The following is a 22,102-nucleotide window of genomic DNA, read 5'->3' as shown; positions in this document are numbered from 1 at the left end:
CCCCCTCTTACTTTGGTACCTTTTTGTTGGTGAAGGAGGATTTATAGTCTTGAACAACTTTCTTAGGCCTACTTAGAAAGTAACAGTGTATCTCTTGAGGTCCTGCCTAAATTTGAAACCCAATACCTCTTATGGGAAGGAAAGTTGTGAGGACTTGGGGGAAAAAGAACTGAATCTCTTTGTTATATAACCCGTACTTAAACAGTTCATCAATATTTTTAGTTCAAAAATAACAAACATTACTGTATTTCGATCAATTATTCTAGCTTAAATGTTCTTGGAACAGCTGGTTTCTGTTTAAAGATTTTTGTACAAGCAAATCATAATTTAAATTGTAACATAAAGTCCTTTCCAGTGAATGGCTACAAAGGGAAACTTGCTTAATATATTTCTTTCTTTTTTTCTTTTTCAACTTGTTTATGCCACTTGAGAAGTTTTATTTTGGTCAGGATTTGGGATACAATTGTCAGAAATCTGTTCTGCCCAGAGCCACCTCTGAGTCACTTCCACTATTTATGGAACAGCAACTGTGAAGAGTGGGATCATGTTTAGGTTTTTTTTTGTTTTTGTTTTTGTTTTTAACAACAGATGATAAATGTCTTCAGGAGCTTATGTAATATGTCGCAGAGCTTCCAGTTTTCAGAAGAGAAAAGAGTCCAGGAAGTGGCCTGGTACAGCTTTGGAAAGCATGTTCCCGAGTCTTAAGGTCACAGACTGTCAAAGTAGTAACTTGAGTCAAGCCTTTGAAGTTAAAACTGTTCTGTCTTGGGAAGTTGGGATTATGCCTTTTACTTTAGGCGTAAGATTTCCATTTCATCTTATTTGCTACCTTGCAAAAGAAGCCTTTGCCTTGGCCTGCTTGTCCTTGCACATACCTGGGATTCCAGAGCCTGCATCTAGGTGGTTGTGTAACAAACACGGCACTCCACACAGACAGCCGTCTCTGCCCCTCTCTGTCCTGCGTGGAGTGCTCAGTAGGAAAGCATGGAGGTTGGGGCGGGGGTATGCTGCACACTGTTTCCTTTCCCTGAAAAGTTTCTGTCCTCTTTTCTTCGTCTGAGAAGATTCATAATCTAGTTCAGGCTTCTGCTTCATCGTGCCACCTGCCAACCAGGAGGCCTAAAACGTCCTGCACATGTTACGTGCCCTGTCTTTCTGCTGTGTTCCAGGGAGAGGAGCTGTGAGGGTGCGTCTCCAGAATACTTTCCTTTAACCCGTGAACCCAGTGCTGCAATGTGAGCCTGTGCGATCGCCATGGGGGCCCTCCCTGCCACCTTTTCACTCCCCTGACCCGGAAGGCTGAAGCCATGCATGCGAGTGTGTCAGTGGCCTTGAATTGAGGTAGCCAACTTTCCTCCTGTTTGAATCTCAAAGAGCAAAAATGAAGAATATTTCAAAAAATAGGTTTTTCTCTTTCCAAGTAACAGAGATGTTTGTTATACAATTAAAAATATGTCACCAACTATTCCAAATGGAAACTCTCACCATTCCTTAAGATAGAGCATGATATGAATGCTTATCAAACATGTTGATTTTGTTCCTTGGGCAAAAAGTACTTGTTTTTCTTTCTCAGCAGCACAATGAAGGCTGCAGTTATTAATAAGAGTTTTGGGGAAGATAAATTGATAGATAGATATTAAATATAATATCCCTATTGATTTTTTTTTAATCGATGGTTTAAATTCAGTCAAGTTTTTATTGAGTACTGTTATGTGCTCAGGGCCATTTTATTAGGAAACAACAAAACAAATTTCCTATGGCAACTGAGGAAAATAGATAAGAAAATTTTTATTTATTGTGTTTCTTTTCTTAATCTTCCATCATTAAGCTAGCTTCAAAAATTTACAGGCCTGGGTGATCCTTTTTATAAATCCTAAAATCCTAGAAAGGCCCTGAAGCAGTTCAGAAATTGGATCCTTTGATCCCCAGAAACATGTATGGTCCAACTTGTATTTCCTTTGCTTACCATCTGCAAGTACAGAGTTCTTTGCATTGCTGCCTGTTAAGCACAGTGGTTGGTTTCGTTAAGCACTAGAGGCCTGGTGCATGAATTCGTGCATGGGTGGGGTCTGGCCAGCCTGCCCTGATCAGGCCAATCAGCTGGGCTGGCTGGGCGGGAGGGCCTCGGGCGGTTGGCCCGCCAGCCTGCCCCCTGGTCGAACTCCTGATGGAGGGGACAGTTTGCATATAACCTTTTATTATATAGGATTGGAGATGTCTACATAGTCGAGTCACAGCATTGGATCTATATAAAGATAGATAGGTAGATAGATAGATGATAGATAGATAGATAGATAGATAGATGATAGATAGATAGATAGATGATAGATAGATAGATAGATAGATAGATAGATAGATAGATAGATGGATGATAGGTAAACACACACACAAAGCCTATAAAAAACTTGCAATTTAGGTTCATTTTCATGAAATGAATTAAACTGACTTTAATAAGCTCTGTCCCTAAAAAACAAGCAAACCAAAACTATAGGAATAATTATTTCACCTGATTTCTGGTGGACTTAAAAAGCAGGTGAGAGCCAAAAATCAGTGGGGTATCAAAAGAATTACAAAACAATATTTTTTTTAAAGAACGAAGATCCTTCATTTCGTGATAAAGTTGACACACACTTCATAAACTCAGCGCAGAAAACATCCTTTCCGTGTCTGTATTCAGAGGGGGTCGGTTTCCCTCTCGCACGTTAAAAGTTCTGAACTGAGCCCTCAGGCCTCTCTGTCTATAAGCACCATCCAGGCAGCCTCTGTGGGAAGGCAGGGTGATGCCGGGGGAGGGAGGTGGGGGGATGGGGATGGGGGGGGTGAGAAATCTAGTTCAGCTGCAGCCTTGATTTGCGCCCATCTCTCTCCCTCGCGGGCCTTTCCCCTTTAATGAGGACTAGAATGTTTCCACGCCCGTTAACCGCCTGCCTACAGCCCGTTAACCGCCTGCCCACAGCACCAGAAGGTCACCCCAGCCCCAGCCCCAGCCTGATCCCTTTCTTTGTGCCGCTAATATAATTGGCTGATTGTGCCAGTGATGAGCGCCCCCTCCCCCAGCCCGGTCCTCGCTCCATGTTTGTGAGCCTCACTGCTGGTTTCCGCGGAGAGAGGAGAGCAGCTCAGCTCGGCTCAGCTCAGCTCGGCTCAGCCCAGCTCGCTGCGCGCCTCCCGCACAGGCGGTGCCACTGCGCAGGTTGATCGGGAAACAGCATCCATTTTCCTCTGCGGGGAGCCCTGCCTGCCCAGGGCGTGCTCTCCGCCGCGGGTGCCCCGCGCGCTCCCGCAGCCTCGCAGAGCCGTCCTGCTTGGGGTCTGCGCCCTAGGATGCACTGAGATGGTGCATCAGGAGAACTGTTCGTACCAGGTAAGATTTACAGCCTGGCTGCGAGGCCGGCATCCTCTGGGAGGGGAGGCCTTCCTCTCGACAAGCAGCAGGTTGCCTCTCCGGATTTTCCAGGGGTTTGCCATCCTCCACTCCTGGCCTCCATCGCATCCAGTATCTGAATTGTAATTAGGTTTTCTGGGACTAATGGGGCAGAAAACACTGTTTCCTTGGCCTTGAAGGCATATGTGAAATCCACCGAGGTGATCTGTGCTTTGCGTGTTCTGTATGCCTGCGAATAAGAGGAACTATTTCAACTGTAATTGAATTTAAGGGGCTTGTGGGGGGGGGGGGGGCGGGGGAATCTAGTCCGGAGAATATGGTGTTTGCTCATTGCATAGGATGTGAGTTCCTTCACGTCCAGTTTTTAGGATTGTCTTTAAGGAAATGATGTAAATAGGAAGTAATCGATGATCTTAGAAATTTTCAAAGATCAGCCAGCGTATCTGTGATATTTAAAGTTGCACTTGTGTTTCCAAACTTATTTTTACAAATAGATTGTTTTTACGTGGTTAGTGAATAAGAATGAAGGTACCAACCCGCATGCATAAAAAAACTCCCAAGTAGAAAATGTTTTACAATGCATATTCATCTATGTGCTAATTTGCTGTCTGGAGTTTATGAATTAAACACTTAGATGCCTTCCAAAGACCAGTTCTAGAGTGTTAATAACTCCTTCCTGTGTGGAGACAACATGGCAAGTATCCTCCTTGTAAACAGACAGCGAGAATGTCCTCAGAGAAATTGCTCTTTGCACCTCTGGCATGGCTCATCTAAGTCCTGGATAGGTAATATCTGGCTTTACTCAGCTGACCGAGTTTAGAAGCTCTGAGAGACCAGCTCTCTCACTCAACAATGCCTCTTCCTTGTGTGAGGTAGGTTACCTGAGACGAGCAGGTGTTTCTCCCCAGGTCAGATTTCACAGGGGTAAATGTATGCAGGCAGAATAGGACATTTCACAAGACTTCAGGCAGTGGTTTCTCGGGTAAGTAAAGTGTGCCTGTAGAATATATTTATCCACCTCTTTCTCTGCTTCATAATTGCAATTTTGTAATTATAGTAGAGTATTTCCCTTTATGGTACATTTAGGTCCATATAGAGCCTACGTATCAAGATGTGTGCTTCACAGAAATTCTTCCCAAGAGAAAGGGGTCAAGATGCTGAGGAAACAACAAAGTCCTCATTCGCACGTGAGACAGAGCTCGGGGAGTGGAGAGTGTCAACATCTCTGCAGACCCGGCCTACTTCTGGCACGGCTCCAGATGATTAAATGACTATCATAATTAAGATAATTTTTCTCCTCTCTTTTTAGAGAAACTCTGTAATTTAATTTTTGAAAGGCAAGCTACTCCAGGATGATTCCCTATATCTTTTCATTAGGTTGAACACAAAATCACTGTTTTTCTAGGTCAAACATTGGTCAAATGTCAGCAGTTTCATCTGGAAAGGAGGGATGTTGTTAGCCTACTGCCTTTTCCAGAGGAGGACAAACTGACTTTCTTCTATATGATCTACAACATGTAACACTGCCATTGTGTGTTTGATAGTTTTGAAGTGTTTACGGCTCATTTTCACAATGCAGTTAAGGGTATCAGGCACATAGTCATAGTCGATAGATCTTGCACCTCCATGGATTCTGTGGTAGAACTACCTTCATTTGTTTGTTCTTTTGAAACCCCTCCCTTTATCCGTAGCTCAGCAAAGACAAAAACAGTAACCTGGAAGCAAAGTCTCGATCCCACTTAGACACCTGAATCTTAGAACCCAGCTGGCACCACTGAGATTGGATTCAGAAAGGGCAGTTTCTCCAAGTCCTTGGCCTGGTGTTATCACAGTCACTCGTGATGCCAATATCGACAGTCTGATGTGTTTCAGAAACTTCCCCCCTTGGGGATGATGGCGTATTCAATTATTTATTTTTAAGAATGATAATGTCGTGGGTTAAAGCAACTTCCTGAGGTTAGCATTGCTACTGACTAGATAGAATTTATTTCTAGGACTGATTCCTTTCCTACCATAAAAGTATACCAATGTTCATGGTATACTTAATGGAGAGTTCATGAATGCGGCTTCAGGGGCCATCCCCTCCCCTCCCCCCAAATTCCATGCTCATTTTGGTGCCTATGTCTAGATGTATATTATCATTATATTATCATTGTCATCATTATCATTGCAGCAGTAATGGCCTCCTAACTGTTCTTGCTGCTCCTGCCTTGAATGATCTTTTAAAACCTAAGTCAGAGCATGTCACCCCTCTCAAAATCCTGCTCAGAATAAAACTCTGGGCCACCCAGGGCCCTGTTTCCTCTTAGAGTCCCCTCCCACATTCCCCCTTCCCATCATCCCCCCTCCCTCCTACCTGGCATATGCTGCTCCACTTAGGGCTGCCAGATTTAGCAAATCTCCTACAGTGTTTGAGACATGCGTATTCTAAAAAAAATCGTTCACTGTTTATGAGGAATTCATATTCAACTGGCCATCCTGTGTTTTTCCTGTCAGTATCCCCCATAGCTTATTCAGGTCTTTGCTCAAATGTTCCCTTCTCTAGACTTATGTCAGCTTCCAACTTTCCAAATCTATCCCAACACCTCTGTTACACTTATGTAACTTATTTGTATACTTGGCATTCATTACCATCTATCATAGTACATATTGATTTGTGTATTTTCTGTCTCCCTCACACCATGTAAGCTCCATGAGGGCAGGGATTTTCATATTTGTATCCATATGCTTTCCCGGCGCTTAGAGCAAGCCCTCAAGTAATATGGATGGATATGCCTACTATATATAAAGTACCATAGCATCATGGTTTCTTTTTATAAAATTTTCTTAATTGACTTGAGAGAGAGAGAGAGAGAGAGAGAGAGAAGGACATAGATTTGCAGCTCCACCCATTGATGCAGTCACTGGTTGATTCTTGTGTGTCCCCCAACCGGGGATGGAACCGGAAACCTTGGTGTATCAGGTGGATGCTCTAATGAACTGAACTACCAGGCCAGGATATTATATAGCACCCTGGTTTCTTATGTTTTGATATTGTCCTCCCTCCCCCAACACCTGCCGTTAACCTGAAAGTTCTCATTGAGGGTGAAATGATCCCCATAGTTCCTGTTGCTTTTCTTATCTGGGAAATGGGATTTTTCCTACTTATCACCCTGGCATGGAAGTTGGCAGGTCCCCTGTGGGAGGCCACCTTTCCGCATAACCAGGTCTGTTACCAGAAATTAAGAGCGCGCTCCTTCTCTGGTGCACAGCAGGGACCCCTGAAGGCTGGGAAGCAGCCAGGGAGAACCATGCACCACTCCCGCTCCCAGTTGTTTGTTGCTAATATAGGAATCTGTAATTGATTCTCGTATATTGCTTTTCCAAGTAGATGATTGCTTTGAAAGAGAGTTTCACTGCTACCAGGAGCCCGAAAACCTCGGTTGCAGGCGTTTTACAAGCACTGCGCATAGAACAACTTCGCCCAAGGAGGGACCATCAGAGAGAAATGCTGGGGCAGGATTTTCTGTGGTGGTTGTGTTTCTAAAGGCTCTCACGTCATCGCCATGTACTTTTCTCCCTCGGATTTACATTAGCGAAGAGGTTACTGAGGCATGTGTTGTCATTTTCCGTAGTAGCCGTGTTTAGATGAAGCTGTGGACCTCCATCTTCCAGACTTGGGAGGAAGCCAGCCTCTTCAGGAAAGAGCCTCGCCCACAGCTCCGGGCCTGGCAGCCTTCTTAGGCCACATTCTTCTAAACAGCCCCTAGTAGAAAGCCTGGCGATATTGTTAATGTGACAGCTCAAGTTGGGGTCAGAGGGCCCGTTTTGCTTCAAAGCTCCCAAATATTTTCTCCTCTTTCCCAGCAGTTGGTTTTTGGGGACTTGTGTGTGTATATATACAAACAATGACGTGCTTTCATCCCTTTCTTTCCATCGCCCCAATTGTCCTGGACCACCTCAGATACAGATCATGCCCTCACATTCTTTGCTACTGTGGGAATCTAGCCTTGAAAGAAAAGAAAGTAAGGTGATATGTCAATGACTCTCATCTCCTTTCTCCCTGGGGAGCTTAAAGAGGCTCTTCCTCAAACACACGCCTGGTCATGAGGAAGCCCGGTAGAAATCTAGAATGCCTCCCCATTTTCCGTGGGATTCAGCCCACACCCCTTTGCATGGCCTTTCAGGCTTAACCATGACCTGAACCCCCAGCTGGACACAGTCCTCCCTCCAGATCCCACACTCCTGCCCCTCATTGCCATCACTGCTTTGCTTTGGTTCCTCAGCCTGGTACAGTGGTCGGCAAACTGCGGCTCGGCAAACCGCGGCTCGCGAGGCACATGCGGCTCCTTGGCCCCTTGAGTGTGGCTCTTCCACAAAATACGGGCTCTTCCACAAAATACCGACTTCTGCGCATGGGCCACGAAGTTTCAATAGCACTGTACATGCGCGCCCGCACATGGTATTTTGTGGAAGAGCCACACTCAAGGGGCATGTGGCTCGCAAGCCGCGGTTTGCCAACCACAGGCCTGGTATGTCTCCTGCTCACACTGCACCTGTTTCGACCTGTTGTAGGCTGATGCAACTGTCAAAGCTCAAAGGGCACCTTCCCCTCCGGTCCCCAGACAGAAGTTCTCAGTGCATTTTGGTTTTACCTCTGAGAATCCATTTGCAGCTAGTGACATATAAGTCTGTCTCCCCCATTAGACAGCAGTCTTCTTGGAGGCCAGAGCCTTATTTTCCTTTCCTGCCCTACACCCAGAGTGTGTGTTCGATGCATGTCTGTTGGGTTGAATTGCATTTTCTGCGGTTGGTGATGTTCTGAGTTCTCAGGATCAGGATTTACCATCACAATACCAGGGAGAAGCTCGGATCTCTGCATTGCAACAGGGAGTTGGTGAAGCTGACCCCAGCAGTCCAGGCACCTGGCTTGTGAGCCTCTTGGCCAGTTGCCAGCATTTCTGACATCCCATCTGCCAAAATGGGGGGCAGGGGAAGACAAAATGAATGAGACAAACATCCCAGCATTCCCAGAGGCAATGCATTAAGAATATACCTCCGTACCTACTAATCCTTCACCCATGAATTTTCCCAAGGTGAACCTCATGGTCTGTCCCCAAGCGCTTTTTCAAAACACCTGTGATAGGTTGAGGCAAGCACTCATATCCAAGCTGCCTTTCTTAATATGTTGAATTTTGCAAAGTTATAATAAATATTTTTACCATATGGAGGGATAACTTAACTGCCTCCTGTTAAACACCAAATTTTTCTTGGGCAAAATGTTTCGGCCCAGTGAAAGTGCTATACCCAGCACATAAAATAAAAGATTACCTATATTGGTCTGAATGATAAAGCTAGGGAGTATATCAGTTTAAGTAGTACACCCAGATGTGAAAATTCTTACTAGAGAGAGTAGTAAACAGCCTTCACACTCAAATTCTAGTGGGTTATTTAATGGTTAACAAAGGAAAGGAAATATATTCTATCCCTACTGACACCAGGCCAAGCGAGGGTTCATTTCCCAATCCCTTGTTCCTGTGAATGAGAAAACAAAGGTATCAAATTTGAATTCATTTAAGATTCCACCCAATTTAAGCCTGTTTCATCCACAGCAGGGAAAAATATATTGACCTAATGGAAAAGGGAATTTCAAAGCATTGTAGTGCACTATTTGATGCAGGCGTTTACAGCTAAGTTCATTGGAACAGTTTTCTGTCTGATTCCATAAATGTTTTTACTGGAAACATTTTCCCTATAGTCAATGATGTTGGATAATACTTTGTTTTCATTGTTTTGCCTGGGTATGGTTGTGTTTTGCCTTGCTGAGATACAGTGTGTTTTTCTGAGGAGGCAATAACATATCTATCACCTTAAAAATTAAGAATTCTGGATATATAATTCTGAACTTGTTTTTAGCCAAGGAAGATATCTGAAAATCTAGTTTATATGTCTTAACACAGAGGAAACAAAGCAATAAGTGTCCAAATGAAAACAAACAAAAAAATCATCTCAACAGAGCTACATTACACACCTGATCTGAAATAGAAATTTAGTAGAAGCTCAGACATTGCCATTTAAAATAGCACTTGGTGTCTCAAACATCAGGATTCAGGCATCCAGTGATTTTAAGAAATAAACATGCAACACCTATTTAAGCCAAACATCTAGTATTTTCTCTTGGAAAGAGGGTGGTGATGGGGGAGGACAGGAAATGGGAACATCTCTCTGGTACATGTCAGCGCATTCATGATTTTTGAAGAGTAGAGACCCCATGTCCACACACACACACACACACACACACACACACAACCTTGGGTAACTAATTACAACTTCACATGAAGAAGCTCAGCATTAATACAGCCATCTCCTATTATTTATTTATATCCACTATGCCAAGGGAAGATTTGAAATCTTGGTGCACTTAGTATTCTCTTTTGCACTATCTAAAAGCATCAGAAATTACCAAGCTTCCTGAAATAGAAAGCACTTTGACAGAACTGCTTGAATTCAGAAGAAAACAACTCTCAAAAAGGCATACTGACAGCATAGGAGAGCCAGTAATGGGGAAAGAATGCTCACAACACAAAGAAACGTAATGAGGACATGAATCCTGGTTCCGTTTGGATGCCGTGCTGTGGCCCACAGAGCGACCGCAGCTGAGTTCCTTGTGCTCAGGTTTTCAGTTGGGCACAGAGATTTATGTCTGTGGTCCTCAGCATTTTAATGCAGGTGACTGTTTGGCACTCTCTGCACCCCCAACACCTTCACCTCCTCTGCCCCACACTCCTAATGCCATTATTTTAATTTTGTAACATATACTGAAAAGTCCATTTAAAAATTTCCCTGCATATTTTCATGGCTCATCTAGCTATCAGAGTGCCTTAATTGAAAAGCAAAGCAAAGGAGGTGGGTAGGTGGGTGGAAAGAGATCAACCAAAGAACTCATATGCATATATGCATAACCCATGGACACAGACAATAGGGTAGGGAGAGCCTGGGTGGGGGGTGGGAGCAGGATAGAAGGAGTCAAGGGGGGGAAGAGGATCTATGTAATACTTTCAACAGCAAAGATTTAAAGCAAAGCAAATTTAAATGAACTTTGCACAGAAGAAAAACAAATAATTTGAAAAAAAGATGACAACTCAAGTATCACTTTGTATAGCAGGTGGAATTTGGATGTTCAGGCTGAAGGGCAGGCAGTGGATGCTGCAGGCTTAGTCGGGATGAATTAGAGTTCCCATCTGTGAACTGGAAAATCTTTTGGCAATGCCTAAGTGATTTCCCAGTAATGTGGTCAGTGTTCTCAGAGTCAATAATTTCCACCAGGGCCCGATAATGATCATTTAAAAGCATTAGCTCACGTGATCAATGCACCTTGCAGTTGAGGGCATGGCTTGACAGGAAACTGAAGCTCTCCGGTCTAGTCCTTGAATTTCAGGGCAGGGGAGGGGGTGAGAAAAAAGCCCTTTAAACCTCAGGGATTGTCAGTGGCTGTGTGTATGTTTTCTAAGGGATAGCGTCAGTGTCTGGGCCCATGTTAAGCCAGCACCGTTCATTTTGGAGAAGGTGGCAGTGGAGAAGGAACTAGAGAAAAGTCTCTGTAGAAGGGACGCGAGTGGCTTTATCCCCTTGTTTGCAAAGCTACTGCAAAACCACCACGCATTGCATACGGCTCATCTTCCAGTGAAGTGGTTTGTTTTTTCCTTTCCTGTATTCATTTGGACCTCTTGGGAGTGAAATTAATTACAGTGTTGACCCCAAACATCTAAAGTCAGAGTCTTGCCACCAAGCACAGAAATATGATCTAACGTAAAAGAATAATGGCTGTATAATAAATTTTTGCAGGGTCTGGATCTAGGCTTCTAAAATTTAAGATGCATTCACAAATCCAAGAGCTCTTTTTAAAAATGTGTTTTCTGATTCAGTAGGTCTGGGTTGGGACCTCAGAGTGTTCATTTCCAGTCAGCTCCCAGGAAATGTCAGAGGACACACTTTGAGTAGCAAAGCTGTAGAATACATCACAGGTCAGTCCACATGATAGGAAATCACCAGATATTTTAAGCTGGTACAAGCCACCCAGACAGCGGTGGTACAGCTCCTTCTGTGAGTGTGTCTGTGCTGAGCACCTTCTGGGGGAGGGTGCAGAGAAAATTCATCACCACCGGGGGCCACCCTGCAAGCTCTTGCATCGTGTTTCAGGAGGGATGTTCTGTCACTTGCCGCTGGGTAGTGCTTATTAGAGAATCACTTATGGCCTGAAAAGGCGTAGTGGGTGGAGGAGCAGAATGGTGTTCATCCTTCACTTTGTGCAAATCCTTGTTGCTGTTGTTTGGCTGGGAAATTTCATCTTGGATTTTGAGGTGCCTTCTCCAAAAGAGAATATATTATTAATGTATGTGTGTGTGTGTGTATATATATATATATATAGCCAGTATATTATTACTGTATATTAATTTGAATATGTATATACATAGTTAATAATGAGTTTAAGAGTTCGGTCATTTTAACTGTATATTTAAGCCCACCCTGTTAAAATGAAAGGAAAACGACATTAGTGATGAGGCTTATAGTGTTATGTATCTTACTAAGTCTTACAGTCTCTACATTTTTATAATTTCATCCATGTTAGCTCTTGGTTGTCGACTGCTAAGTGGACTAGGATGCTAACCAAGGTCAGAGACTGAAGTTCATGGTAGCCCCCCTCTTTCAACCAAAGCAGACCCATATTTAACTTTGAACATATGTGGTTTCCACAGAAAATCTCGGTTGAAAAGCAGTAATGTGAACTATTAATATTTCCTACCATGGACAGCATTTAGAGGAAACATTTTAAGCAACACTTACATTTCTCCTGCGTTCGTCTATTTATGCAACAGCTCTTCACTGTTCCCTTAACGTGTGTGAGGCCGTGTCTGGGTGCTGTGGGGGAAATAAGGTGAATAAGCACGCCCTGTCCCCTTAGAAGCAGCCTTGAAACCCTGTGGCTGACGGGAAGGAGCCGAAGTGGCACCAGAAGCACCGTGTTGAACCGGAAAAGATCCTCTCTACCGCGTGTTAGGTCACGGGCCTCAGTGGAGGCGCTCTCATTTTATTTCTTGAGGTCTAATTGGCAGGGGATAGTGGTGATACGTCCTGGGTGTTCCTGAAGTGCGATTGATAAGTCAGTATGTGATATTGTTATAGAAGTGCTGCCGGAATCCTCTCTGTACTGAATCTTAGCTTTTAAAAGCTGTGCCTGATTATTTTAGTGTGGGCATTTGTTTCTTACGAAGTCAGCCAGTGGGAGGCGGTCTGACACGCCCACTTAGAATGTGGGCCACAAAAGCAGAGGGCCCAGGTTCACCCTCTGGCCTGCCCATTCACAAGCAGACTCACTGTGGGCAGGTTACTTCCCTCACTGAGCTCTCACTTAGCTATAAAATGCAAATGATAATAGCATCTAATCCATAGTGTGACTGTGAGGATCAAAGACGTGTAAGACACACATGGAAAGTGCCTGGCCCATAGAAACCCCTCAGGAAAGGTAACTATTGTTATTATATTAATGTATGTCCTGTAATAAGATGCATGCTTCCTTCATTTCAGGTGACCTCCTGTGACAGGATTTAATATACACAGATCCTTTACGTTTCAGATGCTTCATTGTAACCCCCAAAGCCTTAGCCTTGGCGAATGCTCCGGTGTTGGGAACACGCACATTGGGGCAGCACCCACCATTGCCTCACAGCCCTGGGAGGTGTTTTGGGGCCCTTGTGTGCAGATAGCGGGAGCCTTGTTTGGCATGAGGGTCCTGGGGTCTGGAAGAGAATAAGACATGGGAGGTCTCTGCTAGGGAGAAGCCCTGGCCAAATGCAAGTGGGGCTCCTGAGACACAACCAGGTCACTCTCTTGGGGACTGAGGGGCGGGGGTCCCGAGGGTGGAGTGCAGGGAGGATTTGGATTTGGGTCAGGGGCTGCAGAGGAAGGTATTTGCTTTGCAAAAGTTGGACTACACTCAACTACATCGAGACACATCCATGCCACCAGTCTTGAGCAAACAGAATTTTTAAAAATTCGTGGAAATAGACAATAGAATTCCAGCATTTCAGCAGAGGATCAGATGCCAAAAGGCTACCTTATGGCATTTTTTTGGTTGATTAGGGTGTTCTTCACAGCATGGAACTTGGTCAAGAATTCATCTTGGAAAAGGTATGAGCTAGTACATCTGCTGCTTTCTGTCTACACTTGTCAGAGGAGGAGACAGTATTGTTAGACGGAGCTTGCCCTTGGAGCTCTTTGGCCCACTTCTGCAAACAGTTATGTCTTTTTTTTTTTTTTTTTTAATGAGCAGTGGGTATATATTTTAGTCTCTGGTGCTAGTCATTCAGCATTGATGTGTGTGTGTGTGTGTGTGTGTGTGTGTGTGTGTGTGTGTGTGTGTGTGTGTTGTTTGTCTGCCTCTTGCACCCAAACATCCTCCAGCTGTGGGTCTTTTCCTTCTCTGTATGTAAAGCCAGTAAACGAAACCAAAAGCCCTGGGGAAAGGGTGAGGAGAGCAACAGAAAGAAACCTTCTCTTTTGTGAAAAAGCCCGCCACTGGCTGAGTCTTAAAGAAAAGCTGATGGACCTTTTTCTCTTGACCGTGTTGATAGAGCAAAGCGCCGATCCTCGGGCGGAGAGGTCCTTCTCGGGGTTGGAAATAAGTTTCATCTTTGTGCTGGGGCTGCTGCCACAAGATGAGACATTTACATCTGACGCTAAGAAATGATTGGCTGTGGGGGAAAGAAAAAAGGAAAAGCAAACATCTGTCTTACAGGTTAGCCTTTAAATTATACTGTTTTCGTTCTGTCATGGGACACCCGGCTTTTAACTCGCTGGTGAAGTCTGTGAGGCTGGGTTGTTTGCATCTATTTTTATCTCATCCACTCTGCCCCGGGTTCAGAATAAGGTTGCTGGTTTCCTCCCAGAGCTCCCAGCCACAGTCAGCCCTGACCTGGGCAGCGGGGGAGTGGAGTCAGCTTTTCCTTGGTTGGGAAGAGGAAAGGTGCTGTGGAGAGGAGCCCAGCCGGGATCATCCAGGGGAAGGCCACGGCAGATGGTGGGAAGACTGGGCTTTCAGCAGGCCGAGCGGCAGTGCCGGGTGAGCCTCAGAAAACGGCAGCTGCCCCTGTGCCAGCGCACAGGGCAGACCAGGCCGGGCGGGCGGTGTCTCCGAGCCAGAGCAGGACAAGGACACGCACAGCCGGGCACAGACTCTTAGCTGGCTCTCCACGTCAGCATGAGCAGTGAGCAGGGTCCTGAGCAATTGGCACATCCGCCTATCAGAATTCAGGAGAGGTTCTTTCTCAAGTAAAATTCTAAAGAGTCAAAGGATGAATTTGGACAGTGATGGAATGGATGACATCATCAGTCAAGAATCCCCATTGGATATGGAGGGGAATTATAAAAAGGTAAGGGGTGGGGGGGAGAGAGTTCTTTTGTTTGTGAACAATTGGACCATTTTTCTAACTGGGAGAAAGATCACCCTTGAGAAGTGGCCAAATTCCACAGTCAGTGGCCATGGCCATAATATATTCAGGAAAGCTGAAATGCACAGAATTGAATACATTAAGCTGGGAAAGCGCTTCTTTCTGCTTTTCCCAGCTTGTATTCATTACTATATTTTAGCAGTAACTGGAATACACATGTTGTTATTCTGAAGTTGAAAAATTTATATTATACATTTAGTTGCTAGGCAGGCTTTTTATATAAAGGAAGAATTTTTAAAATCACTGACATGTTAAAAATTCACCTGCAATTAAAAATTACTAAAATGTTTAACCTATCTTTCTAATTTTGGCCTTTTTTTAAATATTAAGTTTTACTAAGAGAAGATGTGGGGTTTTCAAAATTTGATACCGTATCTACTAATTCTTTGCTTGCCTTTTCTTTTGAAAGCCGGTGAATATATTTTTGGAATGTTTTATATGGTAATTGTCTGGTAATAAGAGGCCCAAGTAAAAATAGCTTTAGTTATATGGGCGAGGTCATGAAATTAAACTACAAGTGTGTGCTTGTCCGTCCACAGAAGGCTAAACACATGCTCCGTCCTTCTCCCTTATTATTTTCCCTAAGTCAGATGTAGGTCACAGCACAGCACAGGATGAAAGAGAAGAGCCCTTCCATCATGGAACTAACACAGGAAGACTTAGTGCTAAACTTCTAATTTGATCAAGTATGTCACGAACTTTTTTCCCCAGAGTGAGAGACAGAAAGAAGCTTCTGTCTTGATAATAATGCAAAATATGGCAGTTTGCATCTTATATGCATAATTGTGTGTGAGAATAGGGGCTGTTTTGAGTATATGCTTTCTTTCTTAGAGCAGCCCAGAATAATTTATGCTCTTTCTCCAGAAGCTGAAACTTAAATATGTGAGAGAGATTTAAATGACCTGCCAGGTTGCCCTGCGTGGGTTTTGTCCCTTGCGATCCCCAAGGAGGGAGTGAATGCCCGAGGTGGTAAGTGCACAGAGTCCTGAAACCCTAACACCTCTCAGCGTCCCCTCCTGCCAGAAGTGGGTGCAGCAATCAGAGTCCGTCACTTACCCAGCCCAGGAGAGCGAGTGCACGCCTCTCACCCTGCCTCTTACGTTCAGGGCCAAAAGACGGCTCTCGGTTTTCTTTGTTAAAACGTCTCAGATAGAAAAGTGTAGGTCAGTTTGCACTTAGGAAAACATGAAAAACATGCCATTGCTCACGCAATAACAGTAAAAGAATGGCCCCTGTAGTTCCATGCTCCTTAGAACCTGAGAGCCCAGATGCCTGGGATGAGTGAGCGATGATAGGAGGCAACCTGATACAGCACACGGACTAAAGCCACAAGCTTGAAAGGCTCGAGTCGCTTTAAAATATCAGCAACAACAATACAGAGTTGCAGTGTGAAGCCTATTATCTAACTGAGGCGGTGGGATGCCACGTGAGCTTTCAGGAGACCTGGTGTCTGATAGGTCAAGTGCGAAGCACCCCTAGATGAAACCCCCGATGAGGAGGATGCCAGAGGTCAGGCGATGTTGTTCTGGACCCTAAACATGAGAGTTGTTCTCTTGTCGGTTCAGCTTTCTAACTGCCTTGCTCAGGCAAATGCTTTCAAATTTATGCATATCGTGTTTACTGTGAAGGCTTCATTATGCTAAAAAAACAAACAAAAACCTAGTCTTAATTTCATTAAGAACGTCTAGCAAAACAAGGCAACATGTTTTCTTTAAAATACAAAGAGCAGGAAAAGAATTAGGTAGTATAAAAATCACTTTTCCTAATTGGAATCTTCTTGCTGTTTGCTTGACTAAGTATAAAATTAAATTAGATGCCATAAAGCAGGGGTCTGCAGGTTTTTTTGACCTTGTACCCATCAGTAAAATGTTTTTGAGCCCATGCCTCTAATACACATATATTTTATTCCTAAGTTACATGCACATATCGTTGTAAAAATATATTACGTACATATAAAACATATACAAATAGATATTTTTAAATAAATGTTTAAGAATAAATTCAAGTTTTCATAATTTCTCTTTTCCCTCCTGTGACTATGAGGTCAGTTGTCAAAAACAGTTGGAAAATTGATATACCCCGGCCTAGATACGACAGAACTTCCTATACCAGTTGCACTAATAAATACCACATGGGTACAGGGATTATTTTACAAGATTGTAATAAAGTCAGGCAAACAGCCTTCGGGGGGAAAGGTCACTTTCTGATACTAAAATTAGATTCCACCAGGCGGGGGAAGGAAGAGAGTAGGCATCTGTTCCCCTTCCTGGGGGAAGGTCCGGCGGTAAGCAAGATGTCTCGTTAGGATCTCTGGTTTACTCAGTAGCGGTGAAGCTGTACTCAACAGAACACAGATCTCAGTATTTAGGAAGAAGGCCTGCACCCTGGCAGAATCCAAGGTGTCATTGCCCTGCCTTGCTCGGCGCAACCCCCGACCCTCTGGTAAAGCCCACACAGCTGATTGTCTTTAGGAGCAAGCACGGAGCAAGTGGAAGGCCAGGATCACAGAAGAGAGAATGGGCTTTCCCTCAAGGCTTCCCCTCAAGGAGTTTACAGTCTGGGGGGGGGGGGAGGACGGGGGGCGGGGGGAGGAGGGGGGGCGGGGGGCGGGGCGGAGCGGGAAGGAGGGAGCACACCAACAAGCTGATGTGGATGATGCTGCCTGGATGTCCGGATAGCTAGTGTGGACCGACCGAAAAAACACGCAGCTTGTGTCCTCTCAGAGCCTGGAAAGATCCAAGTTACACTGACGGAGAGAGAGGGAGGGAATCAAGAAAATGTAACATAGACGGCAGAAGGCTGGCTCCCACTGTGTCCGGGAGCAGAGCAGACCCAGGGAAGCCGTCCGGCCTTCTGTCCGCAGGCTGCCCCTCGCAGAGAGGAGCGGGGACAGGCCTGTGCAGTCGAGGACAGGACGGGGAGGCCTGCTCGCCCCGCTTTGTTCCTCCGAGGTGCTGTCTCTAGTGTTGTGCATCCAATTACAGTGAAAGATTAGGGAGGAGCCCGTGAAAACATTAAGAGGCTGGAAGGAACAATATTTAAAGTGAAGCCACAGCTGCGCCTCATGTTTTTTTTAAAAGGTGAATGGGAATGACTGCTGGAGATAAACTGCAATAAACAGGAACACAGGATGCCAGCTGCCATCCCAGACAAGAGCTCTGCCCTCCCCACTCAATTACGGAGGAAAAGCAGCCGTCGACCTCCATTAACCCTCCCGTCTTCCTGTCTGCGAGAGCTGAATGCGCTGGAAGGACTGCGCAGTTACTGAACCCCGAGCCTGGGCCCACCTCGCCACCTGGGGACAATCGCTGCCGCTCTCTGAGCCAGGGTCTCCCTTCCTTTGAAGGGTCTTAGATGATGTAAATATGAGGATATCACCCTGTTCACCAGCATCGTCAGGGAACGGTTGTTTCAAGTAACTAGATTTTCTGGGCATGTGGTATGTGAACTATAGCTCAATAAAAGTAATAAACCACACACATGTAACAAAAACAATGTGTATGGTTTATTTTTCAATTGAGATATAATTTGTAGACCATAATGTATGAGGCACAACTCACATACCATTTCAAATTTTGATGGGTTTTAATATATTTATAAGGTTATGCAAACCACTAGTGTCTAATTCCAGAATAATTTCACCACCCACAAAGAAACACTGTATCCATCTGCAATTACTCCCAAATCTTTCCTCCCCATACATTAATCTGTTTGCTGTCTTTTTATTTTAATTTATTTATTTTAGAGAGACAGGAAGAGAGAGAGAAACATCAATGATGAGAATCATTGATCAGCTGCCTCCTGTACGCCCCCTACTGGGGATTGAGCCCACAATCCGGGCTTATGCCCTTGACCGGAATCAAACCTGGAACCTTTTAGTCTGCAGGCTGACACTCTACCCACTTAGCCAACCGGCTAGGGCTGTTTGCTGTCTTTATGGATTTGTCTGTTCTGGCTATTTCTGGCTCTCTTTAGTCCCTTCTTTAAATAAACGTATGTATATATGTATGTATATATTTGCTGATAGTACTACAGATGTCTCCCATTTTCCCCCCTTTTACTGCCTACTCCCAGCCCCTACTCCCCCACCTCCCCCACCCAGGTCTTTACTACCTTATTGCCTGTGTCCATGGGCTGTGCATATAAGTATATAAGTTCTTTGATTTATCTCTTTTCGTCCCCCCAACCCCACATCAAGGTATGGCAGTCTGTTCATCTCTCCCTTTAATATTCACAGCTACCATTTAATAAGTTTCTCTCTGGGCCAGGCACCATGCCAACTACTTTCTATATAGCATTTCATTTGATCCTTAACACAACCTAAAAGATAGTAGTATTATCTCTTTTTTTCAGAAAAAGAAACGGGGCTTAAAGGGTTTCTGTAATCTGCACTAGGAGGTGTCAGAGTCAAGATGTGAACTTGGGTCTTCTTGACCCCAGCTTCCCTGCCCTGGCCTCCTGCTCTCCTTCCTGGTCGCGTGCCTGTGTCTGGCTTCCCCAGACCCTGAGTCCACCGTGAGGTGGGAAATTGGGGACACTGGCTTCCTGGCAGCTGTTTCATAACCATCCAGTAGGTGTTTCAGACTGTTGTGTCCTGACAGTGACACTGAATGACTGCGATGGGTTTGCAGGCCTCTGAAATGCACCTGATAAAAATAGAGCTCCCAGATAACAGTGTGCTCGGTCATCTGAGGACCAGAAAGAGCCCAGGATGCTCCCAGCAGCTCTTGTTTGGGACACGCTGCTCATAAGGGAGGAAAACTTGAGTTTTCAGCGGCGTCCCCCTAGGACTGAACGTGGAAACACTTGCACTACAGCAGTCAACTTTGTGGGCTGCGCCTTGGGCTCCGTTACCGTCACCAAAGTTCCCATTCAGCCAGTGAGTGGCTCCTGAAACTTCAGCCCTAGATTAGATGTTTGTTAAGTCCCTTTGCTCTGGTCCTTAACAATGAGAGTATTCAGGTCTTCGGGAGTCTGTACAACAGCACCTCTATCTGCCTGCCTCTGTGTATACCATCCCTGTAGCGTGGGGACAAGCAGTGCAGTCAACAGGCAACACCATCCTCGGGGCTAACAAGTAATTGCAAACATCTCCGTTCTGCACTGGCTCCCAGCACTATGGTTGCCTGCCCGTTCTCAGGTAAAGCATGTCCTGGAGTCCTTCCCCGTGGGTGCCCTCCTGGACTTTGGGTGTCCCAGGCCAGGTCCCCGCACTGACCAGCAGTCCGGCCTGACACCTCGTCCAGAGGTGCAAAGTTAAAAGATTTCAATAGCCTTTCGGGAAACCTTTCTGGACTGTTTAGTGTAAGTGTCAAATGGAAACCATGAGAAATGCAAACTGAAAAGAAAGTGTCCAGACTTAGTATCCATTCAGCCCCACCCCAGATCCTCTGAATCAGAAAAATAGTCCATGTTCTTGTACAAGCCCTCCAGGGATTCTCATGAAGATCCTAGGGTTATTCGACTTACGTTTCCACTAGTCATCAGAACCTTCCCCGGGGATAAAACAAGGCGCAAGAACTGGACATAACCCACACAGTGCAAATAATTATGCATGTGCCATTTAAAAGTGTAAGACGTATTTTCTCATTAAATGCTCTTTTTATATTTTGATCTTGTGACAAAACGCATGGTTGTTTCAGAGAGAAAATAATTAGGAAATGCCATCAGTATATTTGGGTGTTTGTTTGTGTGGTGTTTTTTAGTTTCTATTTTAAAGAAAGTCTGCCTAATGAACAAATAAGTTGTGTACCTCTGCTTCCTAATGTTTAAAGGGACTCCACACTGCAGCGCTGCCCCTACATGTTAGAGGAAAGCCGCCCTTCTTAATGAGCTGTGGAGAGAAGAGTGACTGTCATTTTTTCTAAAGGAAGAGCACTTCTCCACGGGGGGCTCTGGAATAGAATCCCAGTGCATTCCCGGCGGGATGCTGCTAATGGCGATGATGCCAGATATCACTAGGCAATGGATTGCACTGAAGCCAGGGGATCATTAATTGCTTCAGAACAGGCATCCTGGCAAGGCCTGGGCAGGGGCCAGACGGCCACAAATGAGATCCACCTGGATGCAGAGCCTGGCCATTCCTCATGGAACAGATTCGTGCTCAGATAAAGAAGAACCAACCCTGTTTCATCCGGCTACTTGATCTGTTCCATTGGTGGAAGCCATGGTTCTCAAAGTGTCTGGACTAGCAGCATGAGCAGCATCTGGGAACTTGTTTGAAATGCGCTCTCTCAGCTCCACCCCAGATCTCCTGAATCAGAAAAATAGTCTGTTTGTACAAGCCCTCCAGTCATGCATAACCAAGTTGGAGAACTACTGGTATAAGAAATGTGTGACAGGCAGAGGGCCACCTGTGCAGTTCTCCACTTAGCCCACCTGTGTCACAGCCACCTCCTGGCGTCCTGGGTTCCTTGATGGGCTGTGGATGACCAGGGTATTCATCAGCTTCTGGCACAATGCAGCCCAGTCCTGAGGAAGATTTTCCTTAATGGCGCATTGTTTTCCTCTTCCCCTTGGTGGACAGTGTTGCCCTGGTCATTTATATGCACCCTGGTGTGTGAGAAGCACTGACCAGGTAACAGTTATGCAATGCAGAAAGGAGGACGCTAGAGGCGGTATCTTCCAGGGCCAGTAGTGAATTGAGTACTGTCGGCATTATAGAGCAAGCACACCCAATAACCAGTAAAAGTAAGAAACCTATCGAGCTGGAAAGGAGGGGAAGATCAACCCAGGAAGGGGATGGGAGACAGGGCATTTGGGGGAAACCGTCCCTGTACACCTCTCCCCTTTCCCACCACCGAATCCCGTGTGGGAGTGTTGTGGCTCCAAAGCTTCTACCCGCCGTTAGTCCCACAGCACCCCTGTGCCATTTGCATCAGTCGGGTCCCCCAGTGATTCTCCAGACCAATCCTCTTCACTCATCTTCCTCCTTTGGGGAGTTTAAGGACCTCCTTCCTCCTGGTCAGACAGGCCCTTTCCGGCTACGCGGGCTTCATCATCTGCACAAGGAGCCAGAAGGAAGCAGCTGTTGGCAGCTCCTGAGCACCAGCTGGCTTTAGTTTAGGGTTAGGATGTTATTTCCTGAAGTGTGTTCCTGAGAACCCCAGTGGCCCTGCAGCTGTCCCCACAAATATACTGTTTGTCCATTAAATAAAATTTAGAATGCAGAAGATACTCAATATTTCGCCTGTAAATGTCTGTGCAGATTAGCAGGTGAAAGCCTAGGTGG

General features: G+C 45.2%; 1 protein-coding gene across 6 annotated transcripts in view; it reads left to right on the top strand.

The window, feature by feature from the left end:
• The window catches only part of LOC118675455 (IQCJ-SCHIP1 readthrough transcript protein), a 511,967-nt gene that overhangs the window by 456,149 nt on the left and 33,716 nt on the right, over window positions 1-22,102 (top strand). Inside the window, exon 1 of one of the 6 annotated variants that reach the window (XM_036348280.1) lies at window positions 3,083-3,364. The exons of 4 other annotated variants lie outside the window; for them this stretch is intronic. In XM_036348280.1, the coding sequence (XP_036204173.1) occupies window positions 3,335-3,364 (30 nt within the window). In that variant the 5' untranslated portion in view covers window positions 3,083-3,334. Of the gene's footprint in view, window positions 1-3,082; window positions 3,365-14,267; window positions 14,794-22,102 lie in introns of those variants that run through there. One more of the 6 variants, XM_036348279.1, reaches the window with a different exon arrangement.

This window comes from Myotis myotis, unplaced genomic scaffold (assembly GCF_014108235.1).
Source record: "Myotis myotis isolate mMyoMyo1 unplaced genomic scaffold, mMyoMyo1.p scaffold_m19_p_2, whole genome shotgun sequence".
Lineage (NCBI taxonomy): Eukaryota > Metazoa > Chordata > Mammalia > Chiroptera > Vespertilionidae > Myotis > Myotis myotis.
Note: the sequence above shows the minus strand (reverse complement) of the source record. Positions and strands in the feature narration are given on the sequence as shown.